The sequence below is a fragment of the Prionailurus bengalensis genome, chromosome E2 (genome assembly GCF_016509475.1).
Source record: "Prionailurus bengalensis isolate Pbe53 chromosome E2, Fcat_Pben_1.1_paternal_pri, whole genome shotgun sequence".
NCBI lineage: Eukaryota > Metazoa > Chordata > Mammalia > Carnivora > Felidae > Prionailurus > Prionailurus bengalensis.
In genome coordinates, this window is record NC_057352.1 from 44,209,292 (window position 1) to 44,222,478 (window position 13,187).

At 54.9% G+C, this 13,187-nt stretch overlaps 2 protein-coding genes across 15 annotated transcripts in view; one reads left to right on the plus strand and one right to left on the minus strand.

The window, feature by feature from the left end:
* The window catches only part of PRMT7 (protein arginine methyltransferase 7), a 47,132-nt gene extending 45,980 nt beyond the window's left edge, over nucleotides 1-1,152 (plus strand). For 9 of the 13 annotated variants that reach the window (XM_043600911.1, XM_043600909.1, XM_043600910.1 and 6 more), the window contains 2 exons: nucleotides 637-747; nucleotides 929-1,152. In XM_043600911.1, the coding sequence (XP_043456846.1) occupies nucleotides 637-747; nucleotides 929-1,136 (319 nt within the window). In that variant the 3' untranslated portion in view covers nucleotides 1,137-1,152. The remainder of the gene's footprint in view (nucleotides 1-636; nucleotides 748-928) is intronic. The other 4 variants (XM_043600916.1, XM_043600920.1, XM_043600915.1 and 1 more) reach the window with 1 other exon arrangement.
* A 975-nt stretch (nucleotides 1,153-2,127) lies between these two features.
* The window catches only part of SMPD3 (sphingomyelin phosphodiesterase 3), an 84,044-nt gene continuing 72,984 nt past the window's right edge, over nucleotides 2,128-13,187 (minus strand). For both annotated transcript variants that reach the window (XM_043600923.1, XM_043600924.1), the window contains 6 exons: nucleotides 9,683-9,758; nucleotides 9,391-9,546; nucleotides 7,782-7,871; nucleotides 7,445-7,508; nucleotides 5,358-5,520; nucleotides 2,128-5,095 (listed from right to left, as the gene is read on the minus strand). In XM_043600923.1, coding sequence (XP_043456858.1) covers nucleotides 4,994-5,095; nucleotides 5,358-5,520; nucleotides 7,445-7,508; nucleotides 7,782-7,871; nucleotides 9,391-9,546; nucleotides 9,683-9,758 — 651 coding nt within the window. In that variant the 3' untranslated portion in view covers nucleotides 2,128-4,993. The remainder of the gene's footprint in view (nucleotides 5,096-5,357; nucleotides 5,521-7,444; nucleotides 7,509-7,781; nucleotides 7,872-9,390; nucleotides 9,547-9,682; nucleotides 9,759-13,187) is intronic.

Genomic DNA, 13,187 nt, shown 5'->3' on the forward strand with positions numbered 1-13,187 from the left:
CCAGGGTGCAGTAAGCTGGGGAAGGGAGTGGTAGGGCCTGCTTTCTGTCTAGTTAACTGCCTGGGTGACTAAGCACTTACTTTGGCCATTTTCATGTGGGTGGCATGGCCTCCTTTTTTGGGCCTTGCCCTTCCTGGTCCAAAGTGGCCCTGAGTGTATAGTGGGTCCCCACAGCCTCTGGGTGTGTACAGGTGGGGAGGGAGAGCCAGAGTGGGCTTTGCACATCCCCCCACACCTGCAGCTTCCTTTGAGCTAAGTGTCATGATGGATCACAGCTATAGAGAAAAGTGATTTTTTGTTGCTATGGTTACCCAGTGGGCCATTTTCCTGAACCCTGCTGGGAATTAAGCAGGTTAGGAATTGGTAAGGGCTACTCATCGTGAGGCACAGTTGGGCTATCCTGCTCCACCTCCCTTCTAAGTGCTTGGCCAGGTTGCAGGGAGCAGGTGGGGCTCTGGGTTGTGGTTCTTGCTCAGCATTTTACCAGGTGGCCTTTAGTCAGGTGGAATGTTAGCAGCCTCCTGATTGGGGAGGAAGGAAAGATCAGAGGTTTCTGGAAAGCGGTGAGGAACCGTGGCTGTGCCTGCCCATCTCTTGTGTGGCTGTTTGTCTTTGGCCCAACATCCCCACCTCCAGGCCTGGGAGGAGCCATGGGGCCGTCCTGTGGATGGAATACCACCTCACGCCGGACAGCACTGTCAGCACTGGCCTCCTGAAGTCTGCAGAGGACAAGGTAGTGCTGTGCACGTGAGTCCCAGAACAGGCCCACCCTGTGAGCTGGTTACAAGTTAGCCGGATTGTAACTCTTCAGTGGCCCCAGGTCACCTGGTTCTGACCAGCTTCTCACTGCGAGTTGCCTGGGCTGGAGACTGGCCAGGAGGGGGCTTGGGTGCTAGTAGCCCTCACTATCTTCTCGCTGCTTCTACAGGGGGACTGTTGCTGGAACCCCCACTGCAAGCAGGCAGTGTACTTCTTCACCACGGCGGACCCCAGAGCGCCGCTGGGCGGCCCTCAGACTGTCAGTTACACCGTGGATTTCCACCCCCACACTGGAGACATCACCATGGATTTCTCACTCTCAGACACCCTGGACGATGGGCAGTGACCCTCACCTGTTGAGAAATAAAGTGGCCTGAGGGCTCTGGGCTCTGACTGGCGTGGCTTTCTAGGAGGGAAGGTGAAGGCACTTCTCTTTTCAGGGCCCAGCTTGGCCTCCAGGCTCAAAGCCCTCTTCCCTTTTTGTGTTTTTGCTCTGCCGGTTCCTTATTTTGGGTGTGATGGGCGGCATAAACTGCTGACTGAATTTGGAGCTGAGGAGGGGCCAGGGAGCCCCCCTGCCATGGTTCTAAAATGCTTAGAAAGCTCTAGTGTGGCGTTTTCCCTCTACCATCCTGGGAGCTGGCTGGGCCAGGCAAGTTATGTGCTGCTCTCAGCTGTGCAGTGCTGCGGTAGGTGTGCTGCCCCTCTGTGAGCCGCTGGCCTGTACTGGGGAACCTTGGGGTCCCTCCTGCCTGATTCCAGCTAGGAGGGGCTTCTGGGGTGGAGATACTGACTTGTGGCTCAGTCCTGGGCCTGAAAGACCCTGACAGGGCCGTCCTTTTCATCTCTTGGGTAATGTTACCAAGGCACATCCATAAGCATCTGCCATTGGTGTTGCAGCATCAGCAGGTACCCAAGACTGACACCTGGTTTCAGGCTACTGTTCAGAGGACAGGGAAGAGGCTGTCTCATAGCAGTTCCTGAGATGCAGACCAGGAAACCAGCCATCAGGAGGGGGAACCAGGAGGTAAACCTTTTCCTGTGTGCCCCCATTCCACCTTGGAAGTCTGGGGCAGGTGGGTGCCGTGCAGCCATCCCACCCTAGCCTGGGCCTTGCTTTGCTAGGGAAGGCTGTAGAATCCTGAGGAGGCCCCAGCCGTGCTTCTCCCTACGTTCAAGGTGTCCTTCACTGTTTATTCCCACTTCCAGAGGGAACAGGGAGACAGTAGGAACCCAGGTGGCCCAGTTTTCTGGCAGTTCAGGGCAGACTTGGCCTATTCCCATCCTGTTGGGGAGGAGGCAGGAAAGGTGCCCCCCCCCCCGCCCAGCCTGGCCCCAGCTTGTCGCTCAAATAAGAGAATACCAGCCTTGAGCCTCACAGTTTTATTTTATCCTTGTTATCCATCTTTCTGTTCAGCACCAGTAAAGGGGAAAAACACCTCTCTTTTCAAAATATTTTATCAGGTGTAAAGATTGTTTTTCTTCTAGGGAAGAATCGTCTGGATATATATTTGATAATAATTTTACCAAAACCTTAGGTGTGCTTACCATATAAAACCCCTAATGTCCCATGAGGATACAATACAGAAAAAAATACAGAAATTAAAAAATTTTGTTTTTTTTTAAAACAGTATTTCTAAATCTCAGCAAGTTAATACAGTAGTTAAAAAGCATCAAGGTTAATATTCATACTTAAAACTCAAGGTGGTTTGGACAAATGGAAATGACTGTTTCCTTCTAAAGCTGACCCCTGCCTCCTGGCTTCTCTGGAGGAGGCTGGGCCTGGAGTGGGCATGGGGGCCTCAGTTGGGGATTTGAGTGACCCCTGTGTCCACCCCTCCTAGGCCTAGATGCCACAGAATCTGAGATTCTGGTAGTGTTTTCTTTGTTTTTTAAAAATCAAAATGGAAAAGTCTGGCTTGTGCATGGCCCTAGGAGTCCACAGCCTTGATGAAACATGTGGTTGGGCAGTGGCGTCCTCGATGCTGAAGCTGCGCCAGAGGGAAGTGCAAGGGGAGCTGGGACACAGGCTGGTCCGGCTCCAGATACTAGGGCCAGGCTGGGCAGAGGTGACCTTGTTAGGACAGGAAGTGACCGAGGCACAGGGAGGTATGACTTGCCTAAGGCCGCCCTGTGAGTAGGGAGAGAAGCATGTACCCCTGTGCTATGGCTCCCGTAGAGCTGCCCTGGGAGGGAGGTGACTCCTCGGAGGGATGCAGGCTGGGCCCGGAGTTTCTCTGCTTCAGGAACCCTGGCCTCTGTCCCTGCTGCTCTCCTGGACACACATCCAACTTGAAGCCTGGGGCCTTTGCTCAGTCCCAGCCATCCAGGCGTTGAGTGTGTTTAGTTGGGCCCCACCTGTGTGAGCAGAGATTCCTGGCTGCTCCTGGGAGTGGGGGCCCCATTTGGCTTAGCCAAGACCCTGAAGGCCAGGCCCTTAGGCACAGCAGAGAGCCCAGGTGGGGTTGTGCCTTCAGTGGTGAGCAGCCCCTCCTGGCTCTGGACTCAGGGTGGGGCTGGGGGCTTGGTCAGTGAATGGCCCTGGCAACAAAGCCGGCAGCCCACTGCCCCAAACAAACCAGTGCCTCCGTGTGTATAGTTCTCAAGAGTCCTCCCCCAGCACAGGGCCTGCCCCTGACTGGCTGCTTGGCCCCATCTTGGTCCCTCTTGCAGCTCAACTGGGTGATGAGGCACTGCATCAGCGTGCCAGCACCAGGAGGAGGCTTCTGGCAGAAAGATCCTGGTGCATTCCCCAGCCTTGATAGGCAGAGCTGGCTCTGAGCCAGGTGGGCACAAGGTCAGGGCACTTCAAGGAGGGGAGATCAGTGGGGAGTTGTCAAGAACAGTCTGAGTTGGAGGGTCCTTGCATGGGAAAACAGACACAACCCTCCCTCGTGTGACTGGGGAGTATCTCCGGGCATGTTTAAAAAGTCAGGTAGGCAGAGGCAGAGCTGCCGTGGAGTGGGGAGCTGTGGACTTCACCTGCAGGCTTTGCCATGCCCTGCACAGGTCACACGGTGGCAGAGTGGGTGTCTACTGGCCTGGATGCCAACCAGTACCACTCCATTCCCCAGGCAAGCGGTGGCCCCTGGCCTTCACCCCCAGCCTACACACTGGTAATGGTGAGGGGACATGCCTTTCTGCACCTTGGCTTCCTGTCCCTTCATCCAGGGCCCTGGGTCACTTTTGAGGATGGGGCTGGGAGGACAGAGCTGCAGCCCCACCCAGAGGCAGGCAGACAGTTCCTGAGCTCAGCCAGGGCAAGATTGGTCCCAAAGCAGAGAGGTGTCCAGAAGGGAAATGGGATCAGGCAGAAAGAAGGGGATGTGTTGGTTTTGACAGAAGAGAAGCTATAAATCTATCATTTGGAAAACCTGAAGCTCCCTGACCCCTTTATGTCATGAGTTCCCCTTCTTCCTATAAAAAAGTGATGCTCTCTCCTCAGATTCCCTTTGCCCACTTTGAAGTCTCTCAGGGGAGACTCAGGGGCCCTGATTAGCTGGGAGAGAGGAGCCTGAGCAGTGTTCTCCCTCACGGTCTGCAGACCTTCTAAAGTGAAGGGTTTTCTTAACTTTTTCTGTTTTTCTTTTTAAAATAATCGCCCTTGAATGCAAGACCCTGGGAAGAGCCCGGGCTTGCTGGTAACTGGACATGGCCCTCATGGTCCCTGCTCATTAGTCGTCCGGCCTGGAGGCGGGAGCTGGCGGCCCTATGCCCAGGAATGCTTCTTTGGCTGGTTCTGATTGTGTTTGGAGTTTGGCCTTGGGTGAGGCCCGAGTGAGGGGTCTGTGTGGCTACGGTGTGGCACATGACATGCGGGCAGCGTGCATGCGAGGGTGCAGGCATGCGAGACAACATGGCAGCAGACAAAAATAATGAACCCTGGACGAAGCTTAGGAAGAGATACAAAGAGTACAGAAACCCGGTTCTCATACTAACCCCCGGGTTACAAACTAGGTTGTGCTGTAGATTTGTAGAAAATCACGTTTTGAAAGAATGGCACTGTTGGGCAGCTGTGGCTCCCAAGACCAGCCTGACCCTTCTGTCCACAGTGAGTGCCCAGAGGTGCAGGGCAGCGCTGGTTCCAGCTCACCTGGGACTAACCAAGTCTCCCCCCAGGTCTCTGCCCTCCTCCCCCAGCACTGCTGGTGCTCGCTGGAGGGGACATGGCCAGAGAGGTGCTGCGGCTCAAAGGGTTGGCAGAGGCCCCACTGCTCTGAATGACGTGGCTGGTCTATGCCTCCTCCTCCCCTGCAGACACCATTAGCCGCATGGCCACTGGGAGATGGTCGGTCAGGCCAGACAGCTGGGTGATAAAACTGAATTCTTCTACCTCCTGTTGGGAAGAAGCATTCCTATTAGATCCAGAGGGCATCCTACACAGGAGGGTCCTGGAGGGCAGGGGTGGGGCTTCTGGGCAGAGGCGGGGGCTGGGTCTAGCCAGGATCTTCACGGAGGCAGAGGAATGGGAGCATCCCATGGGCCCCAAGGACTCTGAGACTGACAGATCTCGTTTTCAGAGAAGAGCTCAGTGCTGCTGAGGGGTACAGGGCACGGGATCCCCTGTCTATAGGCATTGCCTGGCCCACTCGACTCACAGCCTTCCAGTCCAGGCACAGCCCCTCCTCTGCGTACAGCATGTAGTCGATGCGTCTGCCGTTGCCCTTCAGCAGGTCCTTGCGTCCCTTCTGGCCTGCCCCGGAGCTCTTGCTGGTGGGGAAAGCCAGGTACTCCCTGCGGCCTTCCTCGGTCTCCAAGACCCTGCTCGACAGACAGGAAGGACAGGAAGCAAGGTGAGCCCCTGCCCCATTCTCCAGACCCCAGATCCTGAGTGTGGAATCATGTTCTAGTCCCTAAGTGGGAGAGATGCAGGTCAGACCAAACCCTGTGTTTAAGATCTATTTTCCCTGGGGACCCAAAAAAAGGGGACTAGGGTGGAGGGAAACCCAGTCTGACCCTGTGAGTTCCTGACTGAGCCATGCCACTCCAGAGTCTGTCCATGTCCACCTTGGGCTTGGCTGTGGCTGAAGTTTGGACATAGTACTGCCCAGACCCTGGGGTGCCGAGTTGGGAACAGAAGTGCTCACCCCTCTCTGCACACAGGGCTTTGCTTAGAGCCAGTGGTGGGGGGTGGGAGTGGGGTGGGAAAGGGTCTTTGCAGTGAACCTCAGGGACCCTTCTCTCTTATAGGTCCTCAGAACCACCCACCCCACCCTCCGTGACCGTTGTTTCAAGTCAGCAGGGGTGAGGGAGCCAGGAGAGCACCCAGGCCCTATCCTGGGCCTGGACTCTTGTGTTGGTTTCTCTCTGAGCAGCTGTGCCACCAAACCCCTGAGCTGTCCTCTGACACAAGGATGTTTGATTGCTGTGGGCCCCAAGACATTTGGGGGACCAGGAATGCTAAGAAAGGAACAATTTTGGGGGCACCTGTCTGGCTCAGTAGGAAAAGCATGTGACTCTTGAAGTCATAAGCTTGAGCCCCACGTTGGGTGTAGAAATTATGTTTAAAAAAAAAATGTGGGATGTGGTTGCCATACCATTTCTTACAGGAAGAAAACTGATGTGGGTACTTAAATGTGGGTCAGTGTTCTCTACAGGATGTGCAAGGGACTCAGGTTGGGTGTTAACACCCTGGATCCAGGCCTTTTGACTTCCTGTCTGTCGTCCCCTTCCTGCCAGGTTTCCTTTGGAGCCTGAGCACTGGTTGGGGACAGCCTTCCTGGGAGACTTGCAGAGGCCAATGGACACTGAACAAATGGAAAGGGCGCCTGGACAGGCACAGCCAGCAAACGTGGGTTTCTACAAGGCCTTTATCAGCCCTGAGATAAATACACTAATGACATGCAGAGCATCACTACATCTCAGAAATATAATCCATTACCGTCCTTGGCCTTTGGTAATTAATTCCAGCATCAATGATCTAAGAGTTACTGATAGTCATTTTTTAATCATCATCTCATAAAAAGATAATTTTCTCGGCATAGGATGATGTTTCAAATTTAGTCTATAATCTAATTAATTGGCTTAAATTAGCTGTGAGGAGCCATTGCCATGGCTTTGTGCAGTCTCGGGCTGTGAGTTACAAATTGGTTCTGCTGCTGGCCTCTCAGATGGGCCCTGTATGGAATTCTCATCAGGTTCAAGTATGAAGCTTGGCTGCAGTGGAACTGTTTCTGCTTTGAAAATGACTACTTAGTGTTAGCTCTGCTCGCGTTTTTATTTGCCTGATTGGTGGCTACCAGCTGCCGGGCTCCCTGCAATGGATGCCACTCCATGGCTCTTCTGCAGGGGTCTCAGCAGCCCTTGGCCTCACCCTGAGAGATTCTGTCCCTCTCCCTGTGCCCAGAAGGGCCTCGAAGCAGGCTATGGCTCAGGGCTGGCCAAGCTCTTGTAAAATGAGCCCGGACTCTGGTGCTGATGTAGGAAGTGCCACCTCTAGAGCCTCCTCCTGGTTGAAGGCTTCTCAGTCAGGCCAGTCCCTGGGGCATGAAGGTGGCCTGGTCTCTGCCCAACCCCAGCTTTAGTCCTTGAGGCTTTCACAGGCTTCCTTCCCATGGAACTGCATTCTCTAGTCTACCCTGCACAGCCCATCTCTCCACACCAGAGTCAGTGCTCAGTGTTCATCCCAGCCCTGGGATCCATCCACCCCTGCACAACTGCAGTGGCATGGGTGCTGGCTGCTTACTTTTGCAGGTTGTCAGGGGTGCACACGTCCTCATCGTAGAGGTTATCTGTGTCAAGCATGGTACCTAGGAACAAGGAGGCAAGAGTGGTCACTGTGAACAGGGCCCAGCCAGCCTCTAGGAGGGCTGCCTCTGGGGGGCAGGAGGCATGGGTGAGGGCTTCTACCCCTGCCCCTTGCAGAGTGGTCTTGGGGATAGGTCCTGAAATGTCTCTGGGAAGCCTGTGGGGAGCCCAGTCTTGGTTCAGTGTCAGGTCTCAGCAGGGTGGGCTCAGGCCTTGCAGTGCCCCTCCGCCATTCCCCCTCAGGGCCCCCAACCCTGTGCCCAGCCCCAGCTCACCGATGGCCCAGGACTTCTCCTCTCCAGGCCCCAGGCGGCAGGGGTCCTTGTAGTGTGTAAACAGGGAGTGCTGCTGCTCCAGCTTGTCATCTGTGCATGAGGGGAGAAAGGGAATGCTGTGAGGCTCAGGGTGTCTGTCCTGGAGGGCTGCCTGCCTTGGGTTCTAGTCAGTAACTCAGGTAACTGCCTCTGGGTGGGGTCTCCTTTGTCACTGGTTTTCTGTGTCCTTGAGAATGCCCCCACCCCCACCCCCAGCAGGGGTGGGAGTGAGCTATCCTTCTGAGGACAGTGGTCATGGTCCCTCTTGGGCTCCAGGGGACAGTGATCTTGAGGTCTTCCCAGATCTGGTGGCAAAACCTGTGGGGGCTTGCTCATGCTGTCCTGGAAGGGACCCCTGCCCTTCAGACTTGGGTGACCAGGTTGAATCAAGAGTGACCATATAGGACTTAGGAGAGGGAGGTGATCTGCCCTGAATTCCAGTTTGTCTTGCCAACTCATGGAGCCAGAGGGCCTTTCTGAGACCCCTTGGGAGGAAGGACAGGCACCAGTGGGGCCTGACTGGGTGAGACCCTCTCTGACAGCCTCTTCCTGTGTGTACCACATCCCCACCCTGACTCAGGAGGATCCCAGGAGCACCTAGCATTTGGAGCTGGTATCAGGAATGTGTCTTTGAGGGGACCACAGGGCTACCATCGAGGGGCTGTATGTTCCACGGTAGGCACTGGTCTCCCCACCCACCCTAGAGTTGCCGCCAAGTGAGGGCACCACCCTGTGCTCCAGGTAGGACCTTTAGGTCTCCAGCCTTCACTGAGGGCTAAGCCTCAGCTCACAGACCCCGTGTCACTCACTCATCTGTAGTTGGGCTGGGGCTGGCGTGGAAGGAGCCCAGGAGCCAGTGGCGGGCGGGGGGCGGGGAGTGGCGGTTCCTCACATCAGCTCCTTGGGCAAAGGGAAGCTCAGAGCTGCATAAACTCCCAGAAGTAAACTGAGATCAGCGTGATCACCAGATCCGTTATTTAAGTCAATTATTTAAAAGTTTACCCATGATGAATTTTTAGTCTTTTAGCCTAAGGGGTAAAGATATAATTGCCAGGGTTCAAATCCCAGTTCAACCACTTCCTGGCTGTGTGACCTGGGACTAGTTACTCAGCCTATCTGGGTCTCAGCTTCCTCTTCCACACCCTGTAGATTAATACTGTGCTCACTCTTTGGGTCATTATGAGATTTAAATGAAACAGCCGGCCCACAAACAGCTGTTAGAATTGTGCCTGGTGCAAAGCAGGAGATGAGTAACGACTTGGTGGGTAGTGTTAGCTAGCTTGCCCACAGTCTGAGTTTCAGAGGCCCCAAGCTTCTCCATCAGAAGTTCATTTTTAGGGCATCTCTTTGTCTCCAGCAAGGAGGCCTCTCAGCTTTCTAGGCAGAGCGTGGGCTCTTCTCATTTTAGGATTTTTAGGGGCCACAGAAATCAGAGTCTTGCTAATATCCCACCCACATGCTCACAAGCAGCAGGAAGTTCTTCAAGCTGTGGAGCCCAATCCTTTCCAGTGTGACTGGAGCCCATGCCTTCACCAGTAGTCCACCCAACTGGGGAGGACCACCACCTCACCAGAGGAGCAGTTGTCAAAGTTAAAATCTCCACAGACGACATCAAACGCCACCAGCTCCTCGGGGTTGGCTGTGCTGGACGAGGAGGTAGATTTTCGGAAATCAGCCAGCCAGTCCTGAAGCAGGTCCAGCTGCTCACAACGGATGGCACTGTCCTCTGTGGGGCAGAGCCATAGAGAACAGATGGCAGAGCTGCAGTTAGACCCCAGCCACGCCCCGGCACCAATCCCAGCCCGCGGCGGGCAGATTGCCCCCCCGCCCCGCCCTGGAAATCAGGGGCTGCCAGACCCTACCTGGCAGGGCATGCAGGTGTGTGCAGGAGATGTACCCGACGATTCTTTGGTCCTGAGGTGTGCTTCCCACCTGCACCTGTTGGGGAGGAGGCGAGGTGTTGATGATGAAGCCTACGAGTCATGACTGCTCTAAGTATGAGCCCATCTCTGTCAGCTCCTGCTAGACCTGGGCCCAGATGGGAACAGCACATGTCATGCTTTTAGGAACTTCTCGTCCAGGGTGGGAGGCAGATGTTTAAAGAAATACCAGCCTGTGGCATGATGAGTGCCACTAGCAATTCATGCAAGGCTTTACAGGAAGAAAAATGCAGAAATCACTGCTGATTTCCTCCCTAAACCCCCACCATCTCCTGGTGACCAGAGTGTCCACATGGATGACCCTCATGTGCCAGCCCCTCCTGTCTGGTGGCTCTTTCCCCTGATCCCACTGCCCTGGAGCCCATCCCTCCAAAATCCAAGCTGGTCTCCCCTCTGGGATGCAGCCTAGCAGGCAGAGCCTCCCACCCATCCCTTCATTGTGAGTGGACCCTGCCCTCCACTCTCCCCAGTCTCTCTCTGCCCCTGTGACTTCATGAGAAGCCACTTTATCTGCTTTTTGGCAGTGGTTTCTGTTGGTCCCTGATCTGGGATGACAAGTGTGGGCTATGTCTCTATGACACCTGTGACATGGGCTTGCCCCAGGTGTCCCATAGCCTCTATCCAGAGCCCAGCCCTCCTTCCTCCACAGCAGCCTCTCCAGGCCTTCATGCTGCACTCTCCCCAGACCTAGTCCTTGCCTCCTGCTCACCTCCTTCACTGGAGATAGAGTCCCCAGGGGGTGAAGTGGGGCCAGGGGCTCCTCCGTGACTCCCTGCCCAAGTGCAGATGTCCCTGGTGGGCTTTCTCTACAGGCTGGCATAATGACATCACAGACAACCCGAAACAGCCCCCAGTGGTGACACTGATACAAGCCTGAGCCCTTGTCAGGGCTGTGGCTGTGCAGGTAAGGAAGGGGTGGCTGCCCAGCCAGCTGCTCTCCCAGGCCCTCTGTCCATGGCAAGTGGCAGGAGGCTGCAATAGGAGATTACCCCTTCCCCCTCCAGGCATGCTCCCTTGGGTAATCTGTGGGTGCCTTTCCCCAGAGGCCTCTGGTTGGTTCCTCCTCTTTCTTTCTGGGCTCTCCTCCCACCTAGGCCTCAGCAGTATTTCCCAAACTTCTTTAATGCATTCCAGAATTGGTTTTGTATGAAGAAGAGATCCTGGACCCTGGGAACTCTCCAGGGAAGGTGACCGTAGAGGCCTGTTCTTGGCTACGAGGCAGACATCTGCCTGAACATGACCTTGCCCATCCTCCAGCTAAGAGAGGCTTGGACTCACGGCTGCAACCACCGCCACATCACAGGCCTTCCACTCAGAGAGCCTGGGCAGGCTTCCATCCTTCTTTTCGCTGCCAAAGTCAGGTTGGCATTATTCTCCTCCATATGGGTTTTCACATCATTAAGCATCCTTAGCTTCCTACAGCTCTTCATCTCCTTTCCCAGCCTGGATGGATGCACATCTCTCCTTTCCCAGCTCTTGGGGGGGATAAACATCTGGTTACTTGATAATGGGCTGTACAGCCTGAATTTGGGGCTGTTTATAAACTCCTATGTCCACCATTCACTTCTTGCCCACATTCCAGACCCAAACCTCAGCCTTTAGTACCACCACCCTGGAATGTCTTGGGAAATCACATACCACTGATGCACTGTGTTGCAAAAACACAACACAGTTTTAAAGCCCACAGTGCCTCCAAAGGCCACACGATGGCGCTCTTGCCCCCTGTGTTCCCCAGGCAGTGAATGTTCCCCTCAATAATAATAATAATAATAATAATAATAATAATAATAATATGCTGTGAGCACTAGTGGTTAGTGCTTCCTGGACACTGCCCCCCCAGGGCCTTACAACAATTAAGAAAGTTAAAGTAAAATTATACCAGAATTGGCTTGGGGGTCGCGAGGCTCAGATGGGGGAGGCAAGTTCTTGTCAGATGTTTGCTGCCCTGCACCCAGCTCTTCACCCTACTCTCTGCTGCTTTCTCAACTCCTGGTGACTTGGCAGGCTTTTCACCCATTTGATGGTCTTAGTGTGCCAACCCATCACTCACTCTGCACTTGGTGTCACTTGCCTGTGCTGAGACGTGGGGCAGGGACTGGGGAGGCCCTCCCCTGAGGAGACTGGCCCCCGAGGGAGGGAAGACACAGCAGCGAGGCTATGGCTGCCCCTCCCTCAGCCCCTTCCAGCCCCTCCCGCTCTCCATCAGCCCGTGAGCTGCCAATAGCCACTTTACTACGTGCTTGGATTGGTTGATTCCAGTGTGAGTCCTCAGGAGTTGCAGAGGCTTGTGTTTCTCTTGCAAAAACAAATAATCACACCAAGAGATTGTGTCTTTTAGTCCTGGTGGGCAAAGACTGTCAATAGAGAAGGTGCCCAGAATCAGGCTCTCCCGCAAGGGGGGCAACAGCGATTCTAGTCCCTTTTCAGGGTGTGACAGCAGCAAGAAAACACACTTTCCTCAGGCATAGCCTGCCACAGAGTAAATGGGGCGGGGGGGAAGGGGATACAGATAGAGGGAGCACTGGCTTCCACCTGCAGCCAAGGCCACAGCCATGGCTGCTATCTTTCTAGCCCCTGGCCCCTTGGGGGATGGCCTGTCTCCTGAAACCTCCAGGCTGGAGAAACAGGTCTGCTCTCATCAACAGACAGCTGGGTCTGCCACATAGGGAGCTCAGTCGGCCGGCCTTCATTTCTGTCTCACTAGAGAGACAGACAGCTGGGGACAAAGGCTGAGGGGCCTATGGCGGGAAATACGGCTTGTGCGGGCTGCGCTGAGGAAAGCGCCACACAGGTGGTGTGACCAACCCAGGGTGGGACCAGGACAAGAGGAGCCATTCGTGGAGGACCCTGGGGGTGTGGGGTGCTGGAGCAGAGGCCAGGGCAGGTGGAAGGGCCCCGCTATGAGATGGGCTTCTCCCAGAGGCAGGAAGTAGGCACCAGGAGTCAGACCTGGGACAGGAGGAGGTTGGGATTGGAAGGGGAAGGAAAAGCAGAGGAATGGTGGCCTGGGCCTTGGAGGTGCAGCTGAGGATGTGGGATGGACCCGGATGTATTTAGAAAGTGAAACTAGAAGTCTGGATGGACTCCTAATGGAAATTAGGAAATGGAAGTGAAATTAAGAGCCTGGATGGGCTCAGGTCATAGGGAAGAGTAAAGGTGGGGATGGTGGAACCTGGCCGATGGAGATGGGCATATGATAAGTGAAAGAGACTGTGTCCAGGAGGGCAGCTGGACACAGAGTTGGGGGCTCTGGGGAGAGATCTGGGCTGGGACAAGCCTGAGACCCCTCAGCAAATATGGAAATGGAGTCTGTGGACTGACTTCCCAGGGGCAGGTGCGTGGGGCTGGCGGTGTCCACTTGGAAATGAAGAGGTCTAGCCAAGTGGGGTCACCCTGCTGTGGGGGCTGCCAACCCTCACTCAGGCTG